The sequence below is a fragment of the Sesamum indicum genome, linkage group LG9 (genome assembly GCF_026168435.1).
Source record: "Sesamum indicum cultivar Baizhima isolate 11 linkage group LG9, ASM2616843v1, whole genome shotgun sequence".
NCBI lineage: Eukaryota > Viridiplantae > Streptophyta > Magnoliopsida > Lamiales > Pedaliaceae > Sesamum > Sesamum indicum.
The window spans coordinates 16,720,177-16,746,641 of NC_142665.1; the positions used below are offsets into that span (position 1 = coordinate 16,720,177).

At 30.3% G+C, this 26,465-nt stretch overlaps 1 protein-coding gene and 1 non-coding gene across 2 annotated transcripts; one reads left to right on the top strand and one right to left on the bottom strand.

Moving 5' to 3' along the window:
* Positions 1-648: 648 nt before the first annotated feature.
* LOC105178279 (dicarboxylate transporter 2.1, chloroplastic) lies at positions 649-10,855 on the bottom strand. Its single transcript, XM_011101727.3, has 5 exons — positions 10,151-10,855; positions 4,399-4,712; positions 3,088-3,536; positions 2,080-2,210; positions 649-950 (listed from the first exon to the last, which is right to left on the bottom strand). The coding sequence occupies exons 1-4, from the start codon at positions 10,826-10,828 to the stop codon at positions 2,095-2,097; spliced, it is 1,557 nt and encodes a 518-aa protein (XP_011100029.1). The 5' UTR covers positions 10,829-10,855; the 3' UTR covers positions 649-950; positions 2,080-2,094.
* Positions 10,856-20,839: 9,984 nt separating this feature from the next.
* Positions 20,840-20,913, top strand: TRNAV-AAC (transfer RNA valine (anticodon AAC)). Its single transcript has one exon. It is a non-coding gene; the product is annotated as a tRNA-Val (tRNA).
* The last annotated feature ends 5,552 nt before the right edge of the window (positions 20,914-26,465 follow it).

Genomic DNA, 26,465 nt, shown 5'->3' on the forward strand with positions numbered 1-26,465 from the left:
TTTTTATAATATTGAGATTTTTTTATAAATAATTACTTAAATTTATAATTGTCTTGAGAAATAAATAAATAATAAATTAAATCACAAAAAAAATTATATATAGAAAAATAATAGTTAAGGATATATATAATGAATTTAAAAAAGGCCCAACAGGCCCGTCCCAAGATCAGGTGGTCCTGGGCCACTGGCTAGGCTAGTCCTAGGTATTGATTCCTAGTACCAACCCAATCCCAAACGTGCCCAAGCCGAATGAACCCATTTTTTTAATTAGTTCAATCCAATCCTGAGTTGAATTATCTCAACCCAGCCCATTGTGCGGCTTGAATCAACATTCAACACTTTGCTTTTTCCAACTCCCTTCTTTTGGTTTTTTTATTGCAAGTTTTTTGTCACCTCTTCAGTGATGGAAAAACAGGTGTTTCCTGTTCTAAAAGATGTTTAAATAGATTATCATAAGAACAATAATCAAATGTTTTCATTCAATCAAGAAACTGACATAAACACCAGATTAGAGTTCATCTTCAATTGTTTTAATATATATATATATATAGGCCATCTAAATAAATTTTTCTTTAAATAAAATAAATACTGATTTTTTGTACACATGACATGTATATATAGGAACACGACAGATATCACAGATGCTGATTTTTGTCGACTCAAGAAGCTAATCTCTTGCATTGAAAAGTTAAGAATTCCAACTAGTACTGAATAAAATTTATATATATACACATTTTTATATTAGAATCGGGCATTTTTTCTTTGTCAGGCCTGAATAAAATTGCTATATTTTTCATATATGTGTATATATCAGTAAGCAACAACAATTTTTACCAGTATATTGGAAGAACATCCTGCTTGATCAACTATGTAGAACTCTGGACTGGAGATTTTTGCCGTTAGTCTACCCATTCCAGAAGCCAAGAAAACAATGGACAGTGTTGAGTTTCCTGTGAAGATGAAAGAAACCAGATCATGAGGTGTATTGAAAACCAGTTATGGATTCATTCTGCAAGAATTTAGAGCAAACTACATAGGATTTTGCATGAGTACTTGTCAGCCTATGTTCTTGACAGACATTGTTCAACTAATGCACCTTAATACACATGTATGAAAACAAACAATGTTCGATATTTGTGCTTGAGTTATGTTGTCAACCTCATTTTTGTACAGTTACTGTTATTTAGTAAATATTATTAGAAAAATGCTGATATTCTTCTATGATATTATGTATATATATATACCTAAAGCAGTTCTTCAAAGTTTGATAAATAACAGTACGAATCATCTATTGTAAGTTTGTGTTTAATTCGGATAAGTAGTTGTCAATTCCCCAACAATTATGTTTCTGATTCTCCCAATTATGCAACATGCATAGATCCAGAGCAGCAGCAAAGACTCTCGAAATTTCCGATATTTTTGTTCGTTGATAGAGATTTCTTAACATCCTAAATTATGTTGCAAGAAATATAAGGTATTTGTGAAGCCTATCATTTATAACGATGCATTGCATTGATTGTATTTGAGCGAAAGTAATGAACTTTTCCCTCATTATCCTTCACACCTACCTCAGGCTCCCTAGGTGTAAGGTTAAGGCACATCAGAGTTACGCTCCTTCATAGGTCGATAAAACAATCAACACAAGATATCGAGTTTTTCCCAGAAATACCATGATTCCAATCGACAATTTAATACACAAACGTAATATAAATAACTTTGTTCTTATGCTCCCGGCAGTAATGCTTTATACTATGTAAACAGCACCGAGATTACAAGCGTTTCCAAGTAGCAGCTACTTAATTTTTGTTTGTCTGTTTTGAGCAGAAATATAGAATTTCATTCAGAATGAAGTGAAAAGCAGAGAAATGGATGAAAAATCTAAGTTTTTAACTCTTTTAAATGGATGTCCTTGTTCCTGCTGTGAAAATGTAAAGTCATACTATGAGTTGAACGAGTTCTTATGGTTCATGGACCTAAGATTCATTAGAGAGAACACTCATTATAAATATACGATAGATATCTTATCATATTCGCTTCGGACAATCAATGTATAGAAAAGAACAAAGCAAGAACACTGACCTGCAATTATCGATCTCAATAAAGGCCTAAAATTTTCCACCATGCCGCTCCTACTAATGCCCATATCACAATGTTTATCAAAGCCATTGCTATCCCCAATTTAAAGACATCACGAAGGTCTACATAGCCAGCTGTATACCAAGAAGTATTGAGAATGAAGATGGATATGAGATCATAACTAGATATCCACGAATAATGAATATATATATATATATATGGTTAAAGGTAAATCATGATATCAAATGCATATATATTCTTCCCTACAGATTACATTTGTTGGTTCATAGGAAAAGGAGTGATCTTGCATATATAATTAAGTGCTCTGTAAACAGAAAAGGTTAAAGACCTACGTGTTATTATGAAGTTACGATATCCTTCATCTGGCATTAAGCACATACATAAAAAAAGAAATCACATATTGCAAAGACACGCTTCTAATGGAGCTCATTACATATTAGGAATATTAATGAATTCAAAAATCATAGTTTGTTCTTTGTGCTGATATAGTGCTTATCTTTTATCACTATTTAACATCAAAATATAGCTTGCAGCCATAGAAGAAATTACTAAAATCAATCAAAGCTTCATAAGAACATAAATCAGTTTGTGGAGCAGTTCAAGGGCTTCATTGTCCTTGACTAGAAGCAACATGTACAAACTTTGATGCAGATTGCATCGTCACAGGTGATACTTATCCAACAGGTATGTTTATAAATGAGGAATTTTAAAAATCATTAAATAAAGTAGGTATGTTGATCATCATCCTTTACTACTGATTATGTCAAATCTACTTATCTCATTTATCTGATTATACACTGTTAAAGCATTTGATCAGCAAAAATCTTGCTGTTGTTGGATAAAATAGGAAATGCTCTGGAACACGATCTCTCCAATCATTTTATTCTTAAAATAAACAAGGTAAAGTATATTTCGACTACTAGATCCCGGCCAGAAGATCCGAAAAGACCCAACATGTGAAAATTTTGTAGGCAAGGAAAAAAAACACACCTCCATAGTAGACTGCCGCTTGACCACTGCTATAATGTGTTATTGCACCAAAAAGATTTGTGTTGTATGCCAGAGCCAATGCAGCCAACAAACCAGGAACTTTGGATGCCAAGTGCATACCAAGAAATGCCGAGTAGAGAGCTCCAACATGTGCAGTCTGACTAGCAAATAAATAATGGATGAAGAAGTATGATATCTGAAGGATGCTAAATGCCCCAAACCAGCTAAGTGAAAGAGATTTAAGAAAGTTGGCAACACATTTAGACATCCAGGGTATAACACCAAGAGCCGTTAATTGTGTAGCCATCCCAACTAGAACCCCAAACCAAGCCAAAGTATCCCATGCTTGTTTCTCGCCTAAGCAATCATCCCAATCAAGAACTCCAAACAGCAGAAGAACTGATAAACCTAACATTGCAGCAACAACGCTAGCCATGTCCAGAGCTTCTCTGTGCACAAACTAGAGTTATGTTTATACATAAACAGAATAAGACGTAACTACAAGAGTATGAGTAACTAGTGATTCCTATAATGGCACAAACATATTGATTCAAATTTGATTTCACTTTTCTGGATGATAAAAGATGAAACCACGTCTCCTAGAAATGTATAGATAATGTGAAATGATCTCCAGTGTTTCTCCTCAGTCGAAGTGCATAAAGTTTTCACACTAAATAACCACAGATTCTTTGCCTAATTTCTACTTATTTCAGAGGTAAAGTATGCTGTCCAAATTGTCTTCTTGATTTTATAGTATCTGAAGTTCATTTCAAATATGAATCACCCATTGAATTAATTCCTTGCACCTAACTGATACACAGTGATAAATCTGTTCAGTGATATTGAAGATTGAACCGTTTCTAAAATGATATTATAGGAGCACAATACTAATAATAACTATAATTTATTTCAAATCAGGTATAGTTGGAAATTTCTGCGAAACCCCGATCATTTTGTTATATGTTCAACAGTTCTAATGGTTTATCGAAAAATAGGATTCCGATACCCTCAACTATGGTCATATTACAGAAACCACCCCGTATTATTTGAATGATTGAATTGCCTCCCGTATTAATGGCAACATGACAATAGAGGTATCAGCTTGTTAATTCAAACGATGACATGGTTTTTATAATGTAATTGTTCCTATGGAATGCTTATAACACATATGTAATTAGTTTAAAGCATCTATCAGTGATGAAGATATTTATGCTGATGCTCAAGGACTCAACAACTTAACCTAGTTAATTATGGAGGTTTAACATGATGAACAATCATTAAAATTTAATAAGGATCAGCATTTCCACCTACCCTGCAACCCATAATGCAACTGTTAGAAGCAAGGTTCCTATCATGACCCACTCGTCCCTCTTGATGGGACCCATCTGCTCCAATTTCCTTTTGGCCATGGCTGGAGCATCTGGAGTGGTCTTCATTTCAGGTGGAAATATCTTGTATAAAATAACTGGAGTTGCCAAAACAGATATCAAAGCAGGTAAGCAAGAGACCTTGAGCCAAGTGACCCACTGATTTGGGATTTTGACCCCAAGGCTTTCTGCCAATTTGATACACAACAGGTTCTGAGCTGCAGCCGTCAGAAAGAAAGCACTCGTGCTATTGTTGCACTGGTACACATTAGCAAGTGAAATGATCAACTACAGAGTTTTAGTGAATTACAGGGTGGATTGCTAAATGTGTGTAAAAACAAGAAGGAAACATGAAAGCATGAATAGTCAAATTTCACATGGTTGGACTACGTCCACAACCATTCAAGTTCTCTTTTAGGATAAAATTTCCTACAATTACAGTAGACAATCACCATTTAACTATACAAGAGAACCTGAAAACATTGTAGAAGTTATAATTTTTGCCCCTCGGTGATAAAGCATGCCAAAAGTTAGATCCCCAGCAGCTAAGTGCAAAATGTAATGTTGGCTAACGCTTCTCTCTAAAACTTATAAATACAAAATGGAATTGGTCGACAACAAAACCAAAAAACAATATTCATTTTTGCAATATGATGGATCAAATGTCATAAACTCCCCATCGTAATTTGAAGTGCAGGAATTTGAAGTGCAGGATCAAATGTCATAAACAATATCAAATGCTTGTACTGTAATTTGAAGTGCAGGAATTCAGTTGGGAAGCTTTAGTATTGATTTAGAGTAAAACATGGAGAACCTACCTTGTGAAAAAGTTGATATGAGAAGCATGAAAAAGATGGGATATTTTGCATCCACCTCCCTCTACATTTCAATTTTTAGCATCCACTTCCCTTTAGGTTTTGATATTCGGCAAAGACCTCTACTATTGTACTTTTTCATAAAAAATTCTATCAAAATTTTTTTATATATCAAAATAACCTACCTAATATATATAACAGCAAATGTATTATCTTTTAAGAAATAATCTAGAGTTATTTTTTCAAAATAAAAGTATAAAAAGTGGGAATTTCAAAATTCAAGCTTCGCTACTCTTTTCAATTGCAAACAATATTAATTTAATAGTGACGCTGTCTCACATAATAATTTTAAATAATTAACAATCATAGTACAAGAAAATCAATGAGCAGGTTGGTTAAGAATAATATAAAGCTACAGTTGATATGCTTAAATTGGATGAACAATCTAATGTCTTTTTCATTTTCAATTATTCTACATGCTTCTTTAATTTTATAATTTTTTATAATGTTCTCAAACGTTTCTAACGTCCAATGAATCAAAACATAATTTAAAAATGAAATTTTAGTTACTTCACTAGCTGATAACGTACTTCATTACTTGCAATGAGATACCACCTAGAAGAACTTTAGTAGTATTATCTCATTTATTTGTTTTAGTTAAGGGGATAATTACACACACCCACGAGAAGTTTGATTATATTACAGCATTGTCCCTCAGCTTTACTAACTAGAAGCTAAGGCAATTGCATTCAGTAGACAAGGAAGTGGAAGCCATTTATAGATTCCTAGTCCAGGGCCCAAAAGCACATAAAAGCGTGAGGGTCAAGGACATAACTGAGGGAAGTGGATTCCTCTCCCTAAAGAGAGAAGAGAGCTCAAAGTGAGTGATCTCCCAGTGTGTCAAGGGCCTCCCGTGCACTCCGCGCCCTTGACGTACATTTGGCCACGCAACCGCTCAACAAGGCCGACCAACAACCTTCGCCGATAGACGCTGGACTTCCGCAATCGTAGAGTTTTAGGCGTAGGTCTTTTGTCTTGTACATGTTGTACGCTTGTAAATACTTTTATTTGCTCAGGGGACGTTATGCCTCCTAAGGTGCGATGTTCGATCTTTTTTGTATCTACTGTTGTCAATAGGAAAAATCTTTTTAAGACTATTATAAGGGGAAACGAGTTCTCAAAGCTTGGTGTAATGTTGCATGCTAGTGTCCCCCTCAAGGCGATCCCTTTGCGCTAGTATCGTTTATACAATGTATCTGCAATTTGCTATTTAATGAAATCCACATTCTGAATCCCCCGTTCAATTTATTGCTTTCCTACTGCACCTTGCTTACTGTTGTGTGTTTTTATTCCTGTCACGCACTGTGCTAGTGTCAACGGGAGTTCTGTTGTTGTGTTGCTATTAGAGGAAGTAGTCATTTGCTGTGGACTGCTAGCCACACGGTGTCCCTTTTCCTGCATTGCGGAAGGCACCTCGTGAGATAGTGGGAGGGGGGTGGCTTGAAGCCTCAAGTCAATTACCTATAATCCTTCTTGCTTATCTATACCTATTTCAATCATGATTCATAAAGATATTTAGCTCCTTCTAGTCTTCCTTTATGGAGCCACCTTGATCACCCAATGTACTAATTGGACTCAGATTGACTAACTAGCAGTATTCCTCAAGCCTCCCAATTTTTACTTTCCTAGCCTATTTGATACCAACCATAGCCGTCTCATTTAGTATAGATGTCAGTGTTTACGATTTGTAAATAGGCAACTGGGACTGGCCACGACTTTCCTAAGGTGTTGGCTAATCTAGTTTCTAAGGGTGCAAACAAGCCAAGCTTAGCCAAAATTTCAAGCTCGAGCTTGCAAACCAAGCTCACGAGCTGGAGCTCATTGTTCACAGGACAAGTTCGAGCTCGAGCTCGAGGTGCCTTTTTATTTTTTTTAATAAAGATAATTATTGCAAATATTTAATATTAATTATTAATTATAAAAAGTGTTAAAAAACACATGTTATAATATTTTAATCTAATGTTATGGATATATGACTTCATAATATTCTTTTTATATATCTAATATTAGTTTATTAGTAACTTTAGTAAAAATAGAGAAAATATATATAAAATTATGTAATAACTTACACATACTTTTGTATAGTTATATATTTACAAAATCAAGAAATATTAATAAATTATTAAAAGAATTCAATAATACTTATAGTAGGCCATTTTGAATATATATTTGTCTAAATAAAGATTTTTTTAATTGAATTATATAATATATTAATTTTAATAAAATAGATAAACATAAGCTATTTTGAAAAAGTAAAATGAGGATGGTCATGAAAATATATTTTTAAAATATGGTAATGGAAATTTAAATTTTTATATCTTTCAACTATGCAAAAAAAAAAAAGAGAATTTTTTAAACCAAGAAGTGGTTGATCTCATGTAGATATACATATATATATATATACATCAAGCAATAAGTAAAATTGTTCAACCATCATTGTTATTAAGGATAATTACACTCCTCTCCCCTGAGATTTGGTACAATTACACATAAATCCCTTGTGGTTTGGGAAATTACTTCTAGCACACCTGAAATTTTCTTCCATCTAACAAATGAATCCCGCTGTTAGTAATCGGTGAATTTTGGGTATCGGATGGACTTATTTGTTAAACGAAAGCAAACCTCATGGTGTTAGATGTAATTTTTCGAACCATAAGGGATTTACGTATAATTACACCTAACATCAGGGAAGGGAAGTGTAATTATCCTATTAGATATATAAAAATACATAAAAATAAAATAAAAATAAATAGAGAAAAGCTCGGGAGGCGGAACAAATGCTTGGGCTCAAGCTGCTCCTGTCGAGCCAGCTCGTGTGGCTTATCTTGCATGCCTACTAGTTTCCATGGTCACATATGCAAATAGAACATATGGCAGTTTAAGCTAGCTGCTCTCAAACTCTAGCTTAAATTAGGTTTCTACCAACCTTTGAAGCTTAAAAAACAAACAAGTTGCGCAACGTCCTAAGCCGATCAAAGAGAGAAATAAGGTAAGGCGCCACTGCTTTTATAGCGGTTGTAAGCCGAGGAGGGAGCTAAGAATCAACTCAGCTAGTGAGTTAATAAATGAGCTACCAAGCCCAAGCTTTTATGGTTATAACTGCAGTAAGGGCTCAACAAATCCTAGAGCTATGAGTTATGACTTCTAATGAGTTATTGAGGTATTTCTAAAAGAATATTATATAAGAAGCCCCGTAAGTTTTATCTGTCAAAAAAATAGCTGAAAAGTTGCGCAAGAACATTTCTTCTAGCCCTTTGGAAAACAGCTAAAAAGACAAAAAGCACACCAAGAAATAAAATATTTTATGAAAGAAATATCCCTCACCAAGACCAATCAGTGGATCTTGACCATTATTGTTTTTCACTCAAGCTCAAATGGCAACCTGGACAAGGCTTGATAGATCATATTTTCAGACAAACATGTGTCTTGTTTCCAACCTTCCACGTTTTTCTAGATCAAGCTAAAGAACCCAAATCAGTTCAGACTGTGTTATCGTTTGGTTGAGTAAAATAGGACGTTTTCTACACCATTCAACAACTCAAGAACAATCTCTTTATCATTTGCCTTACTTGCCAATCTGGTTTACGTAGACTCCAATTATACCTATTAAAAGTGCTCCTTAAATATCCATGTCAAAGATAGTACTATATATGAGCATTCTACAATAACATTCTCCTTTAGAAGGAAATACACATTCTATTTTCTGCTGAGTAATTTTTCATATGAAACTTAAGCAACTAATTTAACAGTTTGATAAATCTGATGCATTTACCACAGGTTTTCACCACTAATATGAAGAAAATATTCTTGCTGTTAAGTTGTTGTCAGAGGCATGTGACCATTTAAAAATAAATAATGCTCTTTTTGTCTCAATTCTTGACCGCATATATAGAAATATTTAAAATCTCCATTTCCATGATAAAGTATTTTACTGGAACTCACAGCAGGGTCTGTAAAAACCTTTTTTCTGAATTTATTTATGTCAAATATGTCATACTATATAAAATGCTTCCATCCTATTGCTAAGTGCATCTTCAAATGCTTGAGCTAATAGGGATGAGAAAGGAGCCAAACTACTCGATACTTGAGATTGATCATTCAAAGTTCATTCAGAGATCGGTTTGTTAAGTGTAAAAATTAATTCCAAAAACCCTTTTTAGATTCAATAAGTTTTGAGGCACAGCTCAAACTCAGCTTATTTAGTTAAACAATAAAAACATATATGTAATGACATAAAACTATTCAATTAAAAAGGAGAGTTCAAACTCGATTCTTCTAATAATCAAACCCAACTCTACCCAATTTAAAACTCGATGATAGATTCAACCCGAACTTAAACACTCCCCTGTTTACTAGACTGGTTATACCCTTCGGCTAATAATATTGATGCTGTAATGATTTTCAACGTGAATGGGGACCAAACGGAAGTCACAAATTCCTCGAGTTACTAAGAGATCATCATTCTTTTAAGAAAGAGATCCTGAAACTGTTTATTGGCTCCAATTTCACGCTAATCATTTCATAAACATTAATTTATAGCAATTATTGCATCTTGGCACAGGCGCATACACACAAACAACCCACAAACAATCCAACTTATATGCCAACGTTAGCTGCAGACACTTCAGTGCGACCGCCTGAAACTTTTCACGATCTTCTCCAGTTCAAGATTCAAATTTTTCCATTACATAAATACCCCGCATATAATAGAACATTTCATATTGCAATCACCACATGCTAACCACATAAAACCCACAAAACAGACAAAATTATCTCGATTTGCGTCCAGCAAAAAAATAAAATAGTCAGAAATTAAATTACCTGATTCTGGGATTGAATTAGATAAGCTCCAAGCTTCCTAGACGATGGATCCTTAGGCTTACTTTCAGCACTCAAAGCCAAAGACTTAATAATGGGCACGAAAATCCCACCAGCTCTCGCCGTAGAGCTCGGCATACCTGGAGAAATGGCAAGCTCCCCCAAAACCAGCCCATAAGACAAACCCAATGTACTCTTCCCAAGCCACCTGACAAAAAACATGGCAACCCTATCCCCAAGCCCCGTCTTCACAAACCCTCTGGAGAAGAAGAACGAGACAACGATCAGCCATATAACCTCGTTGGTGAAGGCGGAGAAGGCGGCGGCGAAGGTGAGGGTCTTGGTGACTACGGTGAGCGTAAGGCAGACGAACGCCCAAGCACCGACGGGCAAAGGGCTGAGAATGAGTCCGGCGACGGTAGCAATGAAGATGGCAAGGAGAGACCAAGCATTGGGAGCGACCGCACGGGGTTTCGGGACAGCGAAGCGGAGTATGAGGCCCAGGGTGACGCAGATGAAAAGGGGCAGTGGTCTGACGCCTTTCCATTGAAGAATGCGGCGGAGATTGGTGGTGGTGGTGGCATGGGGGGAGATGTGGATATGGTGGGAGGGGGACGTGGGGGCGGACATTGCCTTCTTGTCAGTGGTGGAAAGGTGGACACAGCTGTGGAGGGAAAGCATGCATCGTTGAAGCTGTGGGACTGACTCTCGTTTATAAGGAAATGATTAAGACCTTCCCCTTTTTCTTGTCTTTTTCCTTTTTCTATGATAATTGAAATGCTTAAGCCTATGTTTGATTGATACATCAAACCCACATGTTTTAACCACAGATTTCTCTTTCAAAGATTTTCATAATGTTTGGTTTCGTTTTTAACTTGTTTTGGAGTGTTTTGTGGAGATAAAAAGAAAAAAACAAAGATAAATAAATATAAGTTAGAGATAGTATGTATATTTGGATTTGTTTTTAGAGATAATATAAAATAAATATGATATGTTTGATGTTGGATAGTGGGTAGGCAAAAAATAATGTTCATTGTCAAATTATGTCTCTTTTATATATATTTATATGTATATGTATGAAAATACATATAATTAGTTGTATTTTTTGGATAAAAAATTAATCAAAATACTATTTTAAAATAATGCAAAATATACCTAAAACTTGCAAAATAAAACAAGTCAAACATGGTATATGTTTTGGCCCATCTCAAAGATGAGCCAAAATCAAAACCAAACATAATGTTTGTGTCTGATAATTAATAAAGAATACTTGTTTTTACAAGCGAATTTAAAACATTACTCATAATTAAATCATAACAAATATCTTTTTGGGCATAGCAAAAATATAATATATATATATATATATAATTAATTAGTTATGGTCAAAATTTTATCATTTATTTTATTTGACTATAGTATCGATTTACTATTATTTTAAATTATAATCATTTCGAGTATAGAAAACTTTATATTCTTCGTAGAGTATTATATGTAAATGTACATATATTATAATTGTTACAAAATTTTGTATATTTTATATGTATATAACTACTATAGCATTCAAAAACATTTATTTACTTTTGAACTCATTAAAATATTTTATGTGATATGTCTTATCATAGTGGTTAAATTTGTGGTTTGTGAACTAATTTGAAGTGATGAGTTTAAGTCCCACTAAATGCGTAGGTAATTATTTAGTTTGATGTAATTTTATTATAATTTATTTTATTATTCTTAGTTATAGAGGATAATTATATCGTTTTATTTTAAGATTTTGGTGTGATTATACATAAATTCTTATAGTGTGAAAAATTATATTTGATATCTTTGACGTTTTTCTCTAACAAATATATCCCTTCATTAATCAAGATTCACCAAATTTATGATATTTGAAAAAAAAAAAGAATGAAAAAATTATATTTACCCCCAATTAACTATTATTGACAGATTGTAGATCAAATAAATCTATGTTGACCAAACTATCCTTACAAGAGTAAAAACATATCTCCTCACATGCATTAGTGTGAGAAAATATATAAGGGTGGTTTAATCAGAAAAAAAAAAAAACGTTTGACCACAAGTCAGTCAATTGCGGGTAAATATGAATTTTCATTCAATTTTTTTGTTAATATAAAAAAAATTCGGTGAATTTTGAGTTACGAGGATATCTATTAATTATTAGAAGGAAATAGACGTTAGGGGTACTAGATGTGATTTTTCAAACCACATGGAGCCGACGTGTAATTACACCAAATCTCATTAAAAAGTGGTGTAATTATCCCTAATTATATTAATGTATTAATCGAATCAACGTATTATTCAATTTATTAATATATTGATATCAAATTTACAAAATGCATATGTACATATGTATTTTTTGTTTGGTAAATTACCTCAACATCCACTGAAATTATATATAATTACACAAGCACCTCATATTCTTTTCAAATTTAAAAATACACCCTTGAGGGCTTGTCGATGTAATTTTATTATTATTATTTTTTTAGAGAATAATGTATTTTTTTCTAGATGGTACTTGTGTAAGTTTTGCACCCGATGGGGTACTAATATAAATTACAATTACAACGGCATGGGGTGACATATAATTTTTCAAAAGGCCTCATGTGTTTGTATAATTAGACCTAATTTCAAATGGTGTTGATGGAATTTACACTTTCGAATATTAACTAATTTTCTATGTCTTTATTTATATTAGTAATTTGTAGCATACTCTTCGTGTGTGCAATTGATTTAAAGCTTAAATAATATAATTTTTATTTTTTGAAAATATATATATTAGTTAAACAAACAAAAAATAATAAAATGATAAAGGTTGCGGTAAGTTGTTCAGAGAATAGTGAGGGAGGAGAGAAAGAAGTTGTAATACGGGTTTATTAAAAAATATTGAAATTGTTATTATAATTAAATTTTATTAAAAAAATTGAAATTAAAGTATAAATTTGAATATTTAGAAGTTGGTATTGCAATAGATTTATCCTTTGTTATAACTAGCCGTTGTGGCACGTTGTTCACGCTTTAAAATATATTATATAAAAATAAAATATAAACTAGTACATTATATTAAAAAAAAACTAATTTATGAGTTTGTGTAAATTTAAAAAATTAATAAGTTAATTATCTTACCAGTTGAAGGACGGTTATGGCATTTCAAAAAAGTTAGTGCGGTGATGTTATTAACTGTCATTTATGAGTGTGGAGGGCATTTTTCTTTACTAGCCATTTTGGCACGCATCCCTGCATGAATATAATAAATAATCTTTTATATACTTTAAAATATTATGCGTAAGAATAAAATGTATAAACCGACATATCGCATTTAAAAAAATAAATAAGTGAATAAAAATATTAACTTATAGATATTATCGACACAAAAGATTTGGTATTACGGTATCACAAATCGTTGTTTGTAAGTGAAAAATATATATATTTTTTTTTGTATTAGTATAGATAAATGGTATAGATATGAGAATAAGAATTTAAGTATGAGTGATTGAAAATTACATAAGGGATATTTTTGGTAATTTGAAAAAATGTATCGCGGTGTAAATAATCGTTCTTTTTGAGTAAAAATAGGATTTTTTTTTATTAATACTAGTGGTTATGACATGTCATCCCTGTTTGCATATAATAAATAACTGTTTACGCTTTAAAATATATTATAAATAAGAATAAGATATATAAACCAATACATCACATTTAAAAATAAAAAATAAACAAATAAATAAAAAATAAAATTAATTTAGAAATATTATCGACATAAAAAATTGGTGTGAATGAAATTTTCATATAGAATAGATAGATAGTTGGAGTGTTTGCATGAGCTTCTAAAAAACGTTTTTTGGCTTATAGCTTCAAAAAAGTATTTTTGAGGTTATTTTGGCATACCAACTTCTGCTTCTAAAACTTCTAAGAAAAGCGATTTTAGGCCAAAAGTTAGAAGCACCCCTACTTTGGCTTTTTTTGTAAAAAAAATTCGATTTTATTTTTGGCCAAATTGCATATTACACTTTTGTGTTTTTAAAAGTCAGCTAAAAATCCCCTTGTAGTTTAAAAATAAACAAAAAAAATCCCTCTATTTTCTTAAGTATAGCACACACACCCCTCACCATTAATTGAAGCTAAAGACGTTAATATTTTTGTCAAAAGACCGTTATGTCCTTATCAATTATATATTATTTTATTTTTTCATGATTGTTTGATTTTTTGTTGCAAAACAACCGTAGAATTTAATTAATACATCTCATCGTTAGATCTAAATTATTAAAAATTAAGATTTAATTAATTTTTAATATATATTATATTTATAATTATAAAATATAAAATATTATTTATAAAAAAATAAAAAATAATAAAATTAACCCCCTCCTCCTCCCCCGCTACCAGGCTCCCCTCCCGCCACCAGTTCCTTTCCACTCGCCGCCACCCCCTCTCACTGCCTAAAGCAAAGGGGCGACATCGCCCCCAACGTAGAGGCTGGGCAATCGCGATGCATCAGTCACCTAGATTCCCATGGGCGGCCGCCCAGGAGAATTTCAAGCGACCACCACGACAGTCGCCTAGGGTACTTTGGGCGACGATAATGCAACCATCGTCGTGGCCCAATTTTTTATTTTTTTAATAAATTTAAAAATTGATTTAATAGAAAGAAAAATTATATATGCTTTTTAGATAATTTCATATACATCTACCAGAATATCGATATTATTGATATCAATTACCCCTATTTTTTAAAAAATTACACATACATCCCCCCAAATCGTCAACATTATTGCACAAACTATCCCTATTTTTCAACTGACAAGAGTGATTTTTGTGACTAAACAGAAGACATGGGGCGATTCGTATAAATAGACCATAGATTAAGAGTATAAATGTAATTATCCCTAACTTTAATTGATCTTTAGGTTGAATTCACGACATTATTGAACTATTGAAGGCTAGGTCTAATTATACAGATACCTCCTTATTATTTATAAAATTACAAATATATCCCTGAAGAGGTCACGATATACTTATTTCAATAGGTGAACATGTATATTTTTACTCTTGAGGAGTTGTCAATATAATATTACAATAATAATTTCAAAGAATATCGAGGTAATTTACCCATAGATAAGCAAAGGACCACAACTTGGATAATTCTACAAGCAAGTGGTATAAAATTAAGTTCAATTATATAAATAGTTTTTTATTTTGTTTAAAATTATAAGTACATCCTCGAGGGAGTCCTAATATATTTATCTCAATGGGTGATCATACAAGATTTTGCTCCTGAGAAATTATTGATGTAAATAACAATTATAACCTTTGAAATTGTACTTAAAATTTTAAAAAAATGTGGAGAATTTATACCATGTATTTTAAAATTATACTTAATTTTATATGTAAATATATATATTTTCCAAATTATTTTATTGCCCCAAATAATCTGGAAATTTAAATTTAATGTATAAATATAATTTTTGGCCCTTTCAAATTTTTACTTCTAGATACGTCCCTGGATGCTACTAATACACTTGGTAAAAGAGCACAATTTGGATAATACAATGGGCACTCTTTTTAAAAATAATAAAAATAATGATGATGATAATAATGTAATGGGCACTTGCTATTGCAAGATGGGCGCATTTTCTCCAAGTGGATGTCGATTTTTGAGTGACTCATCATTTGACTAAGAAATGTCTACGGCCAAATTGCATTTTATCCGATCAAAAAATTACTCGGTGTAGTATTGAATATGTATCAAATACGAACACAATTTAAACACGTGTCGACAGTATTCGAGTGTTCAAAAATATAAAGTAAAAAAGAACATGGCGTGCAACACATTTAGGGTTTTTTTCACAATTTTAAAAAATTTTGAATTGTCGTTAAAAAAAAATTAGACTTAATAAAAAAGAAAAAAATTAATTTACTTCTCTCAAACTAAAAGTTTTAGAATGAAATTGCTAAAAAAATGATAGATGGTCATGATAATTTAATTAATTTGGATATATTTAAAAAAATTATTGTAGATATTTTAAAATAAACTGATTATGTATATAATTTAAGCACGTTTAGTTAAGAATTTATATGTAGGACATGTTTTTTTTATATTTTATTTTGATATTTTTCATATTGCATATTTTAATTTTATGAGAAATTGAGAATATATATAATAAAAAATATATATTATATATAGTTGTGTCAGTGCCATGTCGTGTCTTAATTTTTTTAAATTTTTCGTGTCACCGTATCTATATTGTATCATGACCATGTCTATGCATCATAAATTTTACTCTTGTGTGTTTTTCAAAATGTATAAAAAAACTCGTTGTGTCATAAAAATAAGCTAAAAATCCTCTATAATTTAAAAAATTCTGCGGAAAATCCTCCTTTTATTATAAACTAACGGAAGATAGATTTGACCCATTGTGCGATATATACTATTTCTTTTTTAAGGAATTTGACCCTTTTTTAATTAAAATTGAGTAAAATATCCTTCTTCACATATTAAACTCATTTGTTACTTTTTGTTAAAGTTGATTTGTATTTTTATCTGTCCTAAAAGTTGAATAATTTTATTTTTAAATATATTTATTAGATATCAAAATACAAAATAGCATATCAAATTTGTAATTTAAATTAAATTTTTTTAATTAATATCACATTACAAAATTTAATATACTATAATTCACTTTTTAAATTTAGATATTTATATTAGATATAAATATTAATTATTTATAATAATTGTACTATCGTGGCCCAAATCTATCATAGTCACCTAAATTTCGTCTACCACGATCACAATCACAGTAGCCCAGATTGGGGGCCAATGATAATTTTATTTTTTATAATTATTAATTGTATGTATAATATGTATTTAAAAGGCTAAATTCCTCTTTGCCCTTATGTTTTTCTAAATTAGCTAACAAAATCTCTGTAATTTAAAAATAGGCAAAACCCCCCTCATATTTTGTTAACTCCTGCGGAAAAAATTCTTGTCACTAGGAATTGACGGAACATACATTGCACGTGCGACTGATGTGGTTTAGGAACTGCTTTGACGTCCTTGCATGATTTTTTGTTGCTTTTATAACTAAAATACCCCTATTATGATAATATAATGGTTTTTGGACATTTTTTAAACTTATTTTTAGCTTATTTTGAGTGTTTTTTTTTTCAATTTCATCTTTCTAAAAACTTAAAAAATTCCTTTCAAATATATTTTGTTTAAAAATACAAAAAAATATACGAAATTTTAATATTTAATAATTTAAATTAAAAATTAAATTAAACCATAAATACAAAATTTAAATATCTTAACAAATATGGATATTAATGAATTATAAAAATTATACATTATTAACTAGTTTAAATATTATATAATTAAAAATATTAAATAAATTATATTTGAATTTATTACATTATAAAAATTATACATTATTGGTTTTTTATTTCAAAGTTTTTTAAAAATACAAAAAAATAAAACTACATTTTTTTATACATATTTATATACATTATTATTTTTTATTTCAAAATCTTATAAAAACGTATTTATATTAAATATAAAATTAAGAAAAATAAAAATTACATTATAAAGAATAATATACTAAATTTTATTTTTAAATTTAGATATGTATATGAATATAAATTTTAAGAAATTATAATAATTATAATTTATAAATTAATTTAAATTATTATTTAGGTTAGATATTTTATTAATTATATTATTTTTTATAAATGATATTTATATTTCAAATTATTATTATATGTATTTAAAAGAAAAAAGAATTCTATTAATATATGTCAGACAAAATAATAAATTTAATATTTTAATAATAATTACAAAAATTAATTCAATTATAATAATTAATTTTTTTTAAGACAAAACTGGGGCAATGGTCCTCTTCTTCTCTTTGGGCGACGGCCACGTCACCAGATCGGGAAGCGGGGGTTGGGGTGCTCGAGGGGGGAGGCAACGGCGGTGGGAGTAGGGTTTTTTTTTTAAAAAAAAATTATTTTTATAGTATATATTTAAAATTAATAAATTTAAACTCTTTTTTTCTTATAAATTTAAGATATAATGATTAAAATTAATTGATTAGATTTGACGGCTCTCATCTAATCAATAAGGATCCAACAGTCATTAAAAAAAATTATATATAATATGTAAGGGCATAACGGTTATTTTATCAAAAATTAACATCGTTAGCCATATTTAATGAGTGATTGAGCTAAATTTATAAAATATAAGGGGTTGTTTTGCCTATTTTCAAATTAAAGGGGGATCTTTTACTAATTTTTTAAAACACGAGGATTTTATGCAATTTGGCCTATTTAAAATTGCTTAAATCTAAGTCCTTCATCTTTTATAGATTTAACGTTAGAGATAATTAATTATATCCTACGGCTTTTATATACTTAAAAATGATTCGACAGTCATTAAATTAATTAGAAATAATTACCTTCACACCCCCTTTTCTATTGTCCTTTTACACAAATCACCCTTACCTTTTTAAAAATTATGAAAACCACCCCTGACAGTCTTTATAACCCAAAAATGCCCATATTGATGAGGTCAAACTTTAATTTAATTTTCAACGACACAATTGCCCTCAAGGGTATTTTTGTAATTATTAAAATGGAAAAGGGGTGTTAAATTATTATTTATGCAAATGGATAATATGAACCCTATATCTTGTTTAGCATTTATACCAATTTTTAATTTAAACTTAAATTATTTTATTAACTTTTTTTAATTGAATCTCTATATAAAATTAATTACATGAAACTTAGATACTAGATTATATATATAAATTAACAAATTATCACGGTTGTATAAATTATTTTAAATTTTTAAAATTAAACAATTTATCCTCTATTTTCGTTCATATCTAAATTTTTTAAATTAATGAATTATACATATACGTATGTATATAATTATATTATAAATATGTAGTAATAGGACATATTTAATTGTATATATTTATACATTTATGCATACATTACAAAAAAAGGTGGAATTTGGCACGGTCAGGGAACCCATCCCAAAGCCCGTGCCATCTTGGAACGGTCTTTGGAACACTTGAGGAATGGTTATGGAAAGATAACGTCATGTGGAACATTTTTTTTGGGTTCTAAATTTGGAATAGCCTGATCGTCCCAAGTTAAGTTCCAAACGAACAGTTACTTCCACATTTCGTGCCAAAATGGTAACGAAAAATCATTGGAACTCAATTTGGAACACTGTATTAGATTTAGGAACGAAAACTAACAGTTCGAAAATGTATTCCTAAATGAGGTACAATTTGGAACGGTCATTGAGCACTCTTAATAAAATATGCCAAAAATTATTCCAAAATATGAGGTTTTTTTAAGAAGCAATATATTTGTAAAATCGCTCCAAAATATGGTACAAATTGGAACAGTTCCTTTAAATTATTTCTTATGAGTCCGTTCCGACTTATCATCAATGGCTATATTTCAAAGATCCAAGAAACCTCCAAAAACCGTCTCAATGACCATTCTAGAAGTAGGATTTAAGCGTACTTTTTAATGATTATTTATATGTTTCTATGCCTGTTCATAAAATCGTTACAATTTTTTCTACAGAAATGTGTTCCTCTTGTTCTATTTAATGTCACTATCTTCTTCAATTCTTCTTATTTTCTCTCTAATTTCTAAATTTCTTTCGAAATTTTTTATACTCTCATTGTCCCACTAATATTAATTCTCTCTCGAATTATCATTGATATTTGGAGTTATTTTGATCAGGTAACAACTTTAACCCTTTTTTTGTCAATTGATTATATATTTGTGGTAATTTTGTTATATTTAATTAAAATTAAGTTCGAAAGTTATACTTCTATAAATATGAAAATTAAGTTTAAACTTGTACTATCAACATTATGTTTTGCTACTTTTCTTAATGATCTCTTACATAATTTCTTCTCGACCACTGCTAAATCCTCATCAACTTCGACCATAGTCCCATTTTCATAATTAATATTGTCCAATAACAATTATTACGACGGCGACTGCTGTTGCTGTCTTGATTGAATTTATACTCCATTTATAATTAGAAGAATTTTTTTTCTATTTGTCTTGACGTACACTTAAAAACTTATGTGCGCAGAAACTACGTACTAATGTGGCTGCTACTATTATTATAAAAGAGAACATTTTGTTGTACCAATTTTTTAATACCAAAATTTATTGTTTAATTCATTCTTCATTCAAAAAAAAATTTGATCAAAATAGTAATTTCAATATTTTTTAATGATATCACAATTACAATTTCTTTTTCTCTCAACGCACTACTCCACGTTTCTCTCTCACCTTATTTTCCATATTTTTTTTCACACAAAACTTCTATATGTTTAATAAACCCATAATTATAATTTTTTTTACACTCTACATTTTTTTCGAACTTCTTTATTTCTCATAATCTCATAGCACGATTGTTTTTTTTACATAAATTTTATTTGTTCTCTTCATCTTATATTTTCTTTTTCATATGGTTGACGGGACTGCATGCGACAACTCCTCATTTTACTATAAATAATTACAAATGGTACAAATTTTGGGTTGGGTATGATTTTTAATTCTTAAAAATTATAAATTTGAGTATTCTTGGGACTGTCTTAAAAGAACAATGAAATTAGGAAACTATTGCAGTAGAAGCAACAAGGTGTCGTGGTGTAGTTGGTTATCACGTCAGTCTAACACACTGAAGGTCTCCGGTTCGAGTCCGGGCGACGCCACTCTCTGATACTGATTTTAAATGTAATTTTGGGCATAGCTATTTTTGCAACACTGCTGAGAATGTGAACGGCCGGGATTGACTAGCCCCTCTCGATTTAAATTTTTATTTTTTTTATTAAATAGTATCAATTTAAATTTAGTAATTTATTATAGTTTTTATTTAATCTAAAATAAAATATATAATACAGAGAATAAATTCAGCTAATATTTTTTTAATAAGTAATATCAATTTAGATTTAAATACTTTAACATAATTTTCAATTTAAAATGAATTATATAGGACAAAATATATACTCAACTGACTTTTTGTATTTTAATAAGTAATATCACTTTAAATTTGTTAATTTAACGTAGATTTTGATCTAAAATGAATTATATGATACAAAAAGTATAATCAAGTATTTTTTTCTATTTCAATAAATAATATTATTTTAGATTTAGGTACTTTAACATAATTTTTGATATACAATGAAATATATAATATAAGCAAAACAATCATCTAATTTTTTAATTTCTCAATAAGTAATATCAATTTAAATTAACATAGTTTTTTTCATCTAAAAAATAAATTATATAATATAAATAATACATTCAACTAATTTTTTTTGTATTTCATATATAGAGTCGGATATGTGCAAAATTATTTAAAAATTTACATATAATATCATAATTTTTTGTTAATAATTTATTATATATGAATAAATAAATACAAAATAGACCGGGGCAAAAACCCATAACCCACCCCAGACCCAAAAAACCTAACTCGATTGCTATCCTTAGGTACAATTGGCATGTTTATTCCCGTTAGCTTGCTTTGGTGATGATGCGTCATTTGATGTATAGAATGTGGTCCACATGTTCACTGAGCTAAATGGTCTCTCGATTGGTGAAAATTGAGCTTGAACTGGTTGTTATCTCGCCAACAGAATGGAGGTAGTGTTAGGTCTGCTTCTTTCCCTATTGGTGTTGCATTGATTGGAGCCGACTCTTTAACCTAATTTGAACTGTATTCTGTCATCGGGCTTAAAAAATGATATCCTATGTCTCAAACCCCCACTCCCGCACCTGAATTTTTATTTATAATTTTAAAAATTAAAATTATAATAAATGAGTATTTGGTCAAAATTAGTTTAATTATTGTAAAAGATAGCTAATTTTTTTTTGTCAGCCCCTAATATGTATTTTTTCTGCAAGTGGATCAAAACAAATAAATAAGTTGACTAAAAGACCCTCGCACATTTTTAATGTTATATTACTATAGTAATTGCTGTTTTATTACACAGCACCACATAAATCCTAGGAATTTAATTATGAGTACATAGTTTTCATAATTGGCAGGCAAGTAACTAATTTATGGAGAAATTACACTTGCAGTCCCTGATGTTAAGCCTAATTTGAAAGGCACTCTATTCTCTTTATAAAATTATAAAATAATCTCTGAGGGTTGTTAGTGTAATATACCTCTATTCTTCATAAAATTACAATATATCCCGTAAAAGGGTGTTACTATTATATTTTTTTTATGGGGTATTTGTGAAAAAATTTCATCAAAAAGTTTATTTATAATTTTAAAAAATATACTTATTAAAATATATGAAATATTAATATAATCGAACATAATTTTTCAAAACGTATCAACATAATTTATCCTTAATTTATTAAGTACAACCATACATGCTCTGCTGCCCTGATATAGTATTATATGAATCTGACAGGGGTAGTTTTGTCTTTTTACTTCTTGGAATTGTTTCAATTCCTGTTCATATACATAATCGTCTTGTCTTATATTAATGTTGTTTTGTATGGGTATAATCAAACTTCATCGTACTTGGTGTCTTATCCTCACACTGATTCCATTTCATGTTGTTGGATCTTCTCTTTTTTTTCTTTAGTAGCTGTTGTGGCACATGGTTCCGCATAAATATAATAGATAATCATTTTATGCTTTAAAATATATTATATATGAAAATAAAATATATAAATCGACATATCGCATTTAGAAAATTAAATAAGTAAATAAGAAGAATTAACTTAGAAATATCATCGACATAAAAAATTTGGTATCGCAGTGTCACAAATCGTTGTTTATGAGTCAAAAAAGATATTTCCTTTTTATATTACAGTAGATAGATAGTATAAATAAATAGATTATAATAAGAATTTAAATTGGGGTGGTCGAAAATTACATAAGGGATATTTTTTGTAATTTAAAAAATTGGTGTCGCGGTATAAGTAACCGCTTTTTGTGAATGAAAATCGGGTTTTATTTTTATTTATTATAGATATAGATAAATGGATAATAAAAAAATTCCATCCACGTAGCATGTCTCTAAACTGTCACACGTATTCTAATTAAGATTGAGGTTCGTGAACAAGTTTACGTCTCGTTGGGTATATGAATATTTATTTCATTTTATGTGGATTTTTTGTAATTTTATTTTATTGTTCTTTGTTGTGTTGGTGTATTGATCAAAATGATGTATTGCTCCATTTATTGAAGGGTAAATTACAAGAAATTCTTTTGAGGTTCGGGCATAGTCGCGAATATTCCCTTATTATTTAAAAAATTATAAATACTCTGATGTTTTAATGAAATTATGTTATCCTTGGATTGAAGTTTGAAATTATCGACTTTACCCTTATTGTATTTTTTTATAAAGAAAATCAGATTAGGTGGATGAAAATTTTGAAAAATTATTAAAGAAAATCACCCACTTAGTCCATAAAAAAGTTTTAAAAAATCTTAAAAAATAAATAAAATTATAATTCATAATCCACGATAACATTTTGATCAGTTCACCACAAAATAAAAATAAAAACTTCACGGAAACCAACGCATTGGACTAATTATTAGATGGGCGTTAAAATTAGGGAGGTATTGATAATTTTTCAAACAACGAATGAATATTTATAATTATGTCAAATTTAAAAAATATTCGTTAATAATTTATCGTTTATTGAAATATCGATGTACACATATAATTAAAAAAATAAAATGAAACAATGTGTGACGCATATCTTTATTGTAGTGGAATGTTTGGATTGAGGCATATCTAGAAGTTGAAAAGGAATCAGACAGGCCATATACTTTGTCATAGATACTCAAAGTTTAGCATTTGTCAATTTTATAGATGGTCCACACTCCACACTATTTTGTCTAGTGTATGGTCATAAATACATCATCCTGTAGATCAAAAACACAAATAGATAATGCTATAGTCCATTTAGACCATTTTTACTTGGGCTTATTAGGCTTTATATTTCACTTTATCACTCATTATTTTTTATTTATTTTGTTTTGGATCGATATGGAATTATTAGTCAAGGTCCGTTACTCTCTTTCATTACGGCTCGATCGCAATCAGGCCCTTGAGGCTGATGTTATTAGTGTCATCTGAACCCACCACGTGCTGATTAAAATTTGACTTCTGATTTTGTTCTCAACTTTACGTGTGTTCTCTTATTTATGACCCTTACTTTGAATTAAATTACTCCAAAAAATGCAAGTAAAAATTTTTTGCTTTCATTTTCTGCCTCACTTTTTGGTTGTTGCCGCCATCCCCTCCATGGCCTTTTGAGTCGGCCGCTCCTGTTATCACCACCTCTCCAGGATATGCTTTCCACCCGCGGCTCCTTTCTCTCCACCTCCATCTCGCCAAGCCACCCTCCTCTCCCCTTCATCCCTCGCTTCCCCAATCCCCCCATCGCCCTCACTCCGCCTCCCCGCCACTTTCCGTCCCCAATCCAAGGCTCCACCATCCTCACCTCGCCTTCCCCCATTCTCTCTCTCTATATAATTTTTATATAAAAATATATTATTTAATTTCAAATTATGTTTATAAATTTATTACATTCTTAACAAAAAGAAAAATAACCAATTACGAATAGCGCCAGAAGAAAAGGTCAAGGGTATTTTGGAAAAATTTAAATTAGTCGACAATTCAATTTCAAATTATAGTAAAAAATAAATAATATATTATTTATACCCACTACTTTATTAATACTAATAAACATAAAATAAAGTCATTTAATATAATAATTTAACATACTCCTAATAATTATTCCAAAATTATTTGTACCATTTAAATCAAATCATCCTAAGAAGGGCTACATTTGAAAATTGGGCTAGATAAACTGGGATATCTAACCCAAACTCTAATGTATTTGAACATATTCGTCGGCCAGCCACAAAATCATGAGCCGAATTCTAATGTTGAATAAGGTGGGATAACTTACTCCATCAGGGACGGGATATCCCACTAATTTGAAGCACAAAGTCATTTTTGTCCTATGATTGCAGCCAAATTACTTTTTTTTGCCCCTAAAAGATTATTAAAATTTTAAATAAAGGGTACTTCGAAATTTTGTCTCTTATCAATCATATAATCCCATATAAATTATTTTTCTATTTGTGAAAAAAAGTTGAAAAGTTGTATCAGAATAAAAAGTGTGTAGTGTTTGTAGAAAATGTGAAAAATAGATAAAACATAAATCGGGTAGTGTTTGTGGAAAAAAGTACTTTTCGTTTAATTTTTTATTTGTGGTAATTTCAGAAGTACAAGTTCGCACGTCAAATACCTTAAAAGTGCTTTTCTTAAGTCAAAAAATTGAAAAACGCTTTTTGAATCTCTCCCGAATACTCCCTAAACAAATTATTAATATTTTAATTTTGGGTTGTCATATATCACCCCCATATTCCATACAACAGAGAAATGAGTCCTTAGAAGTCGTTTATTTTTCTGTGTAGGATAATTGGTTAATAGAGCTCAGTTAAATAAAATGTGAGTTAGGATAATTTAATAAATTCAGTGAAATTTCTATCAGAATGGATAATATGATGAATTAAAATTCCTATAAAGATAAAAACTGAATTGCCCAAATTGCCCTTAACGGCTACATTTTTAAATTTTTGTTCCCACACTCTAGTTGCAAGTACATTGCAGTTAAAATACTCTAGTTCAAACCATTAGCTTTGCTCACAAACGTATGTCCAACAAGAAACAAAAAAAGTAGTTGTCATTTGTACCACTGCATGACATCAAAAAGCCACAACTTAAGGCGTATTTGGTCATTTCCTCTTTGATTTTAGGGACAAAACGGACCTTTCACTGATTGGAAGGAAAAGTGGGCTGTGCTGGATTGGGTCATATGACTTTAAGGGCCTATTTACGACGTGGAAATTGGGCTGACATCAGTCCAGCCCAATGTTTACTTTACCAACAGCTGGCCGACATGAACTACCACAAAGCCCATGCTAGGGATTTGCAATGGCCTTTTACCAAAAAGTCCTCATTCCAGACATTTTTTAACTAGGATTTAGAAATTTCACGTTGATTCGAACTTTTAATTCGAATTTTTCTATTATTAACAATTCTCAAATTTGTGAAATTTATACTTTGCTATGTATGGTAATTTTTTTGTCAATTTTTCTTCCAGACACATTGTCTTTAATATGACATGTGCATTACATGTTATATTTTTAAAGAGAAAGTAAACGGATCGGCTCGAAAATGCGCGAGCGAAAGCACCGTATTAAAAATTAAAATAGCCA

Bases quoted from the DNA above. Each gene is read 5' to 3' on its own strand.
- LOC105178279 (XM_011101727.3), bottom strand. From the start codon at position 10,828: ATGCTTTCCCTCCACAGCTGTGTCCACCTTTCCACCACTGACAAGAAG. The intron at 4,713-10,150 runs GTAATTTAATTT...AATGTGTACCAG, and splicing joins TAATTCAATCCCAGAATCAG to TGCAACAATAGCACGAGTGC. The intron at 2,211-3,087 runs GTGTGTTTTTTT...CTTGGTATACAG, and splicing joins AGCGGCAGTCTACTATGGAG to CTGGCTATGTAGACCTTCGT.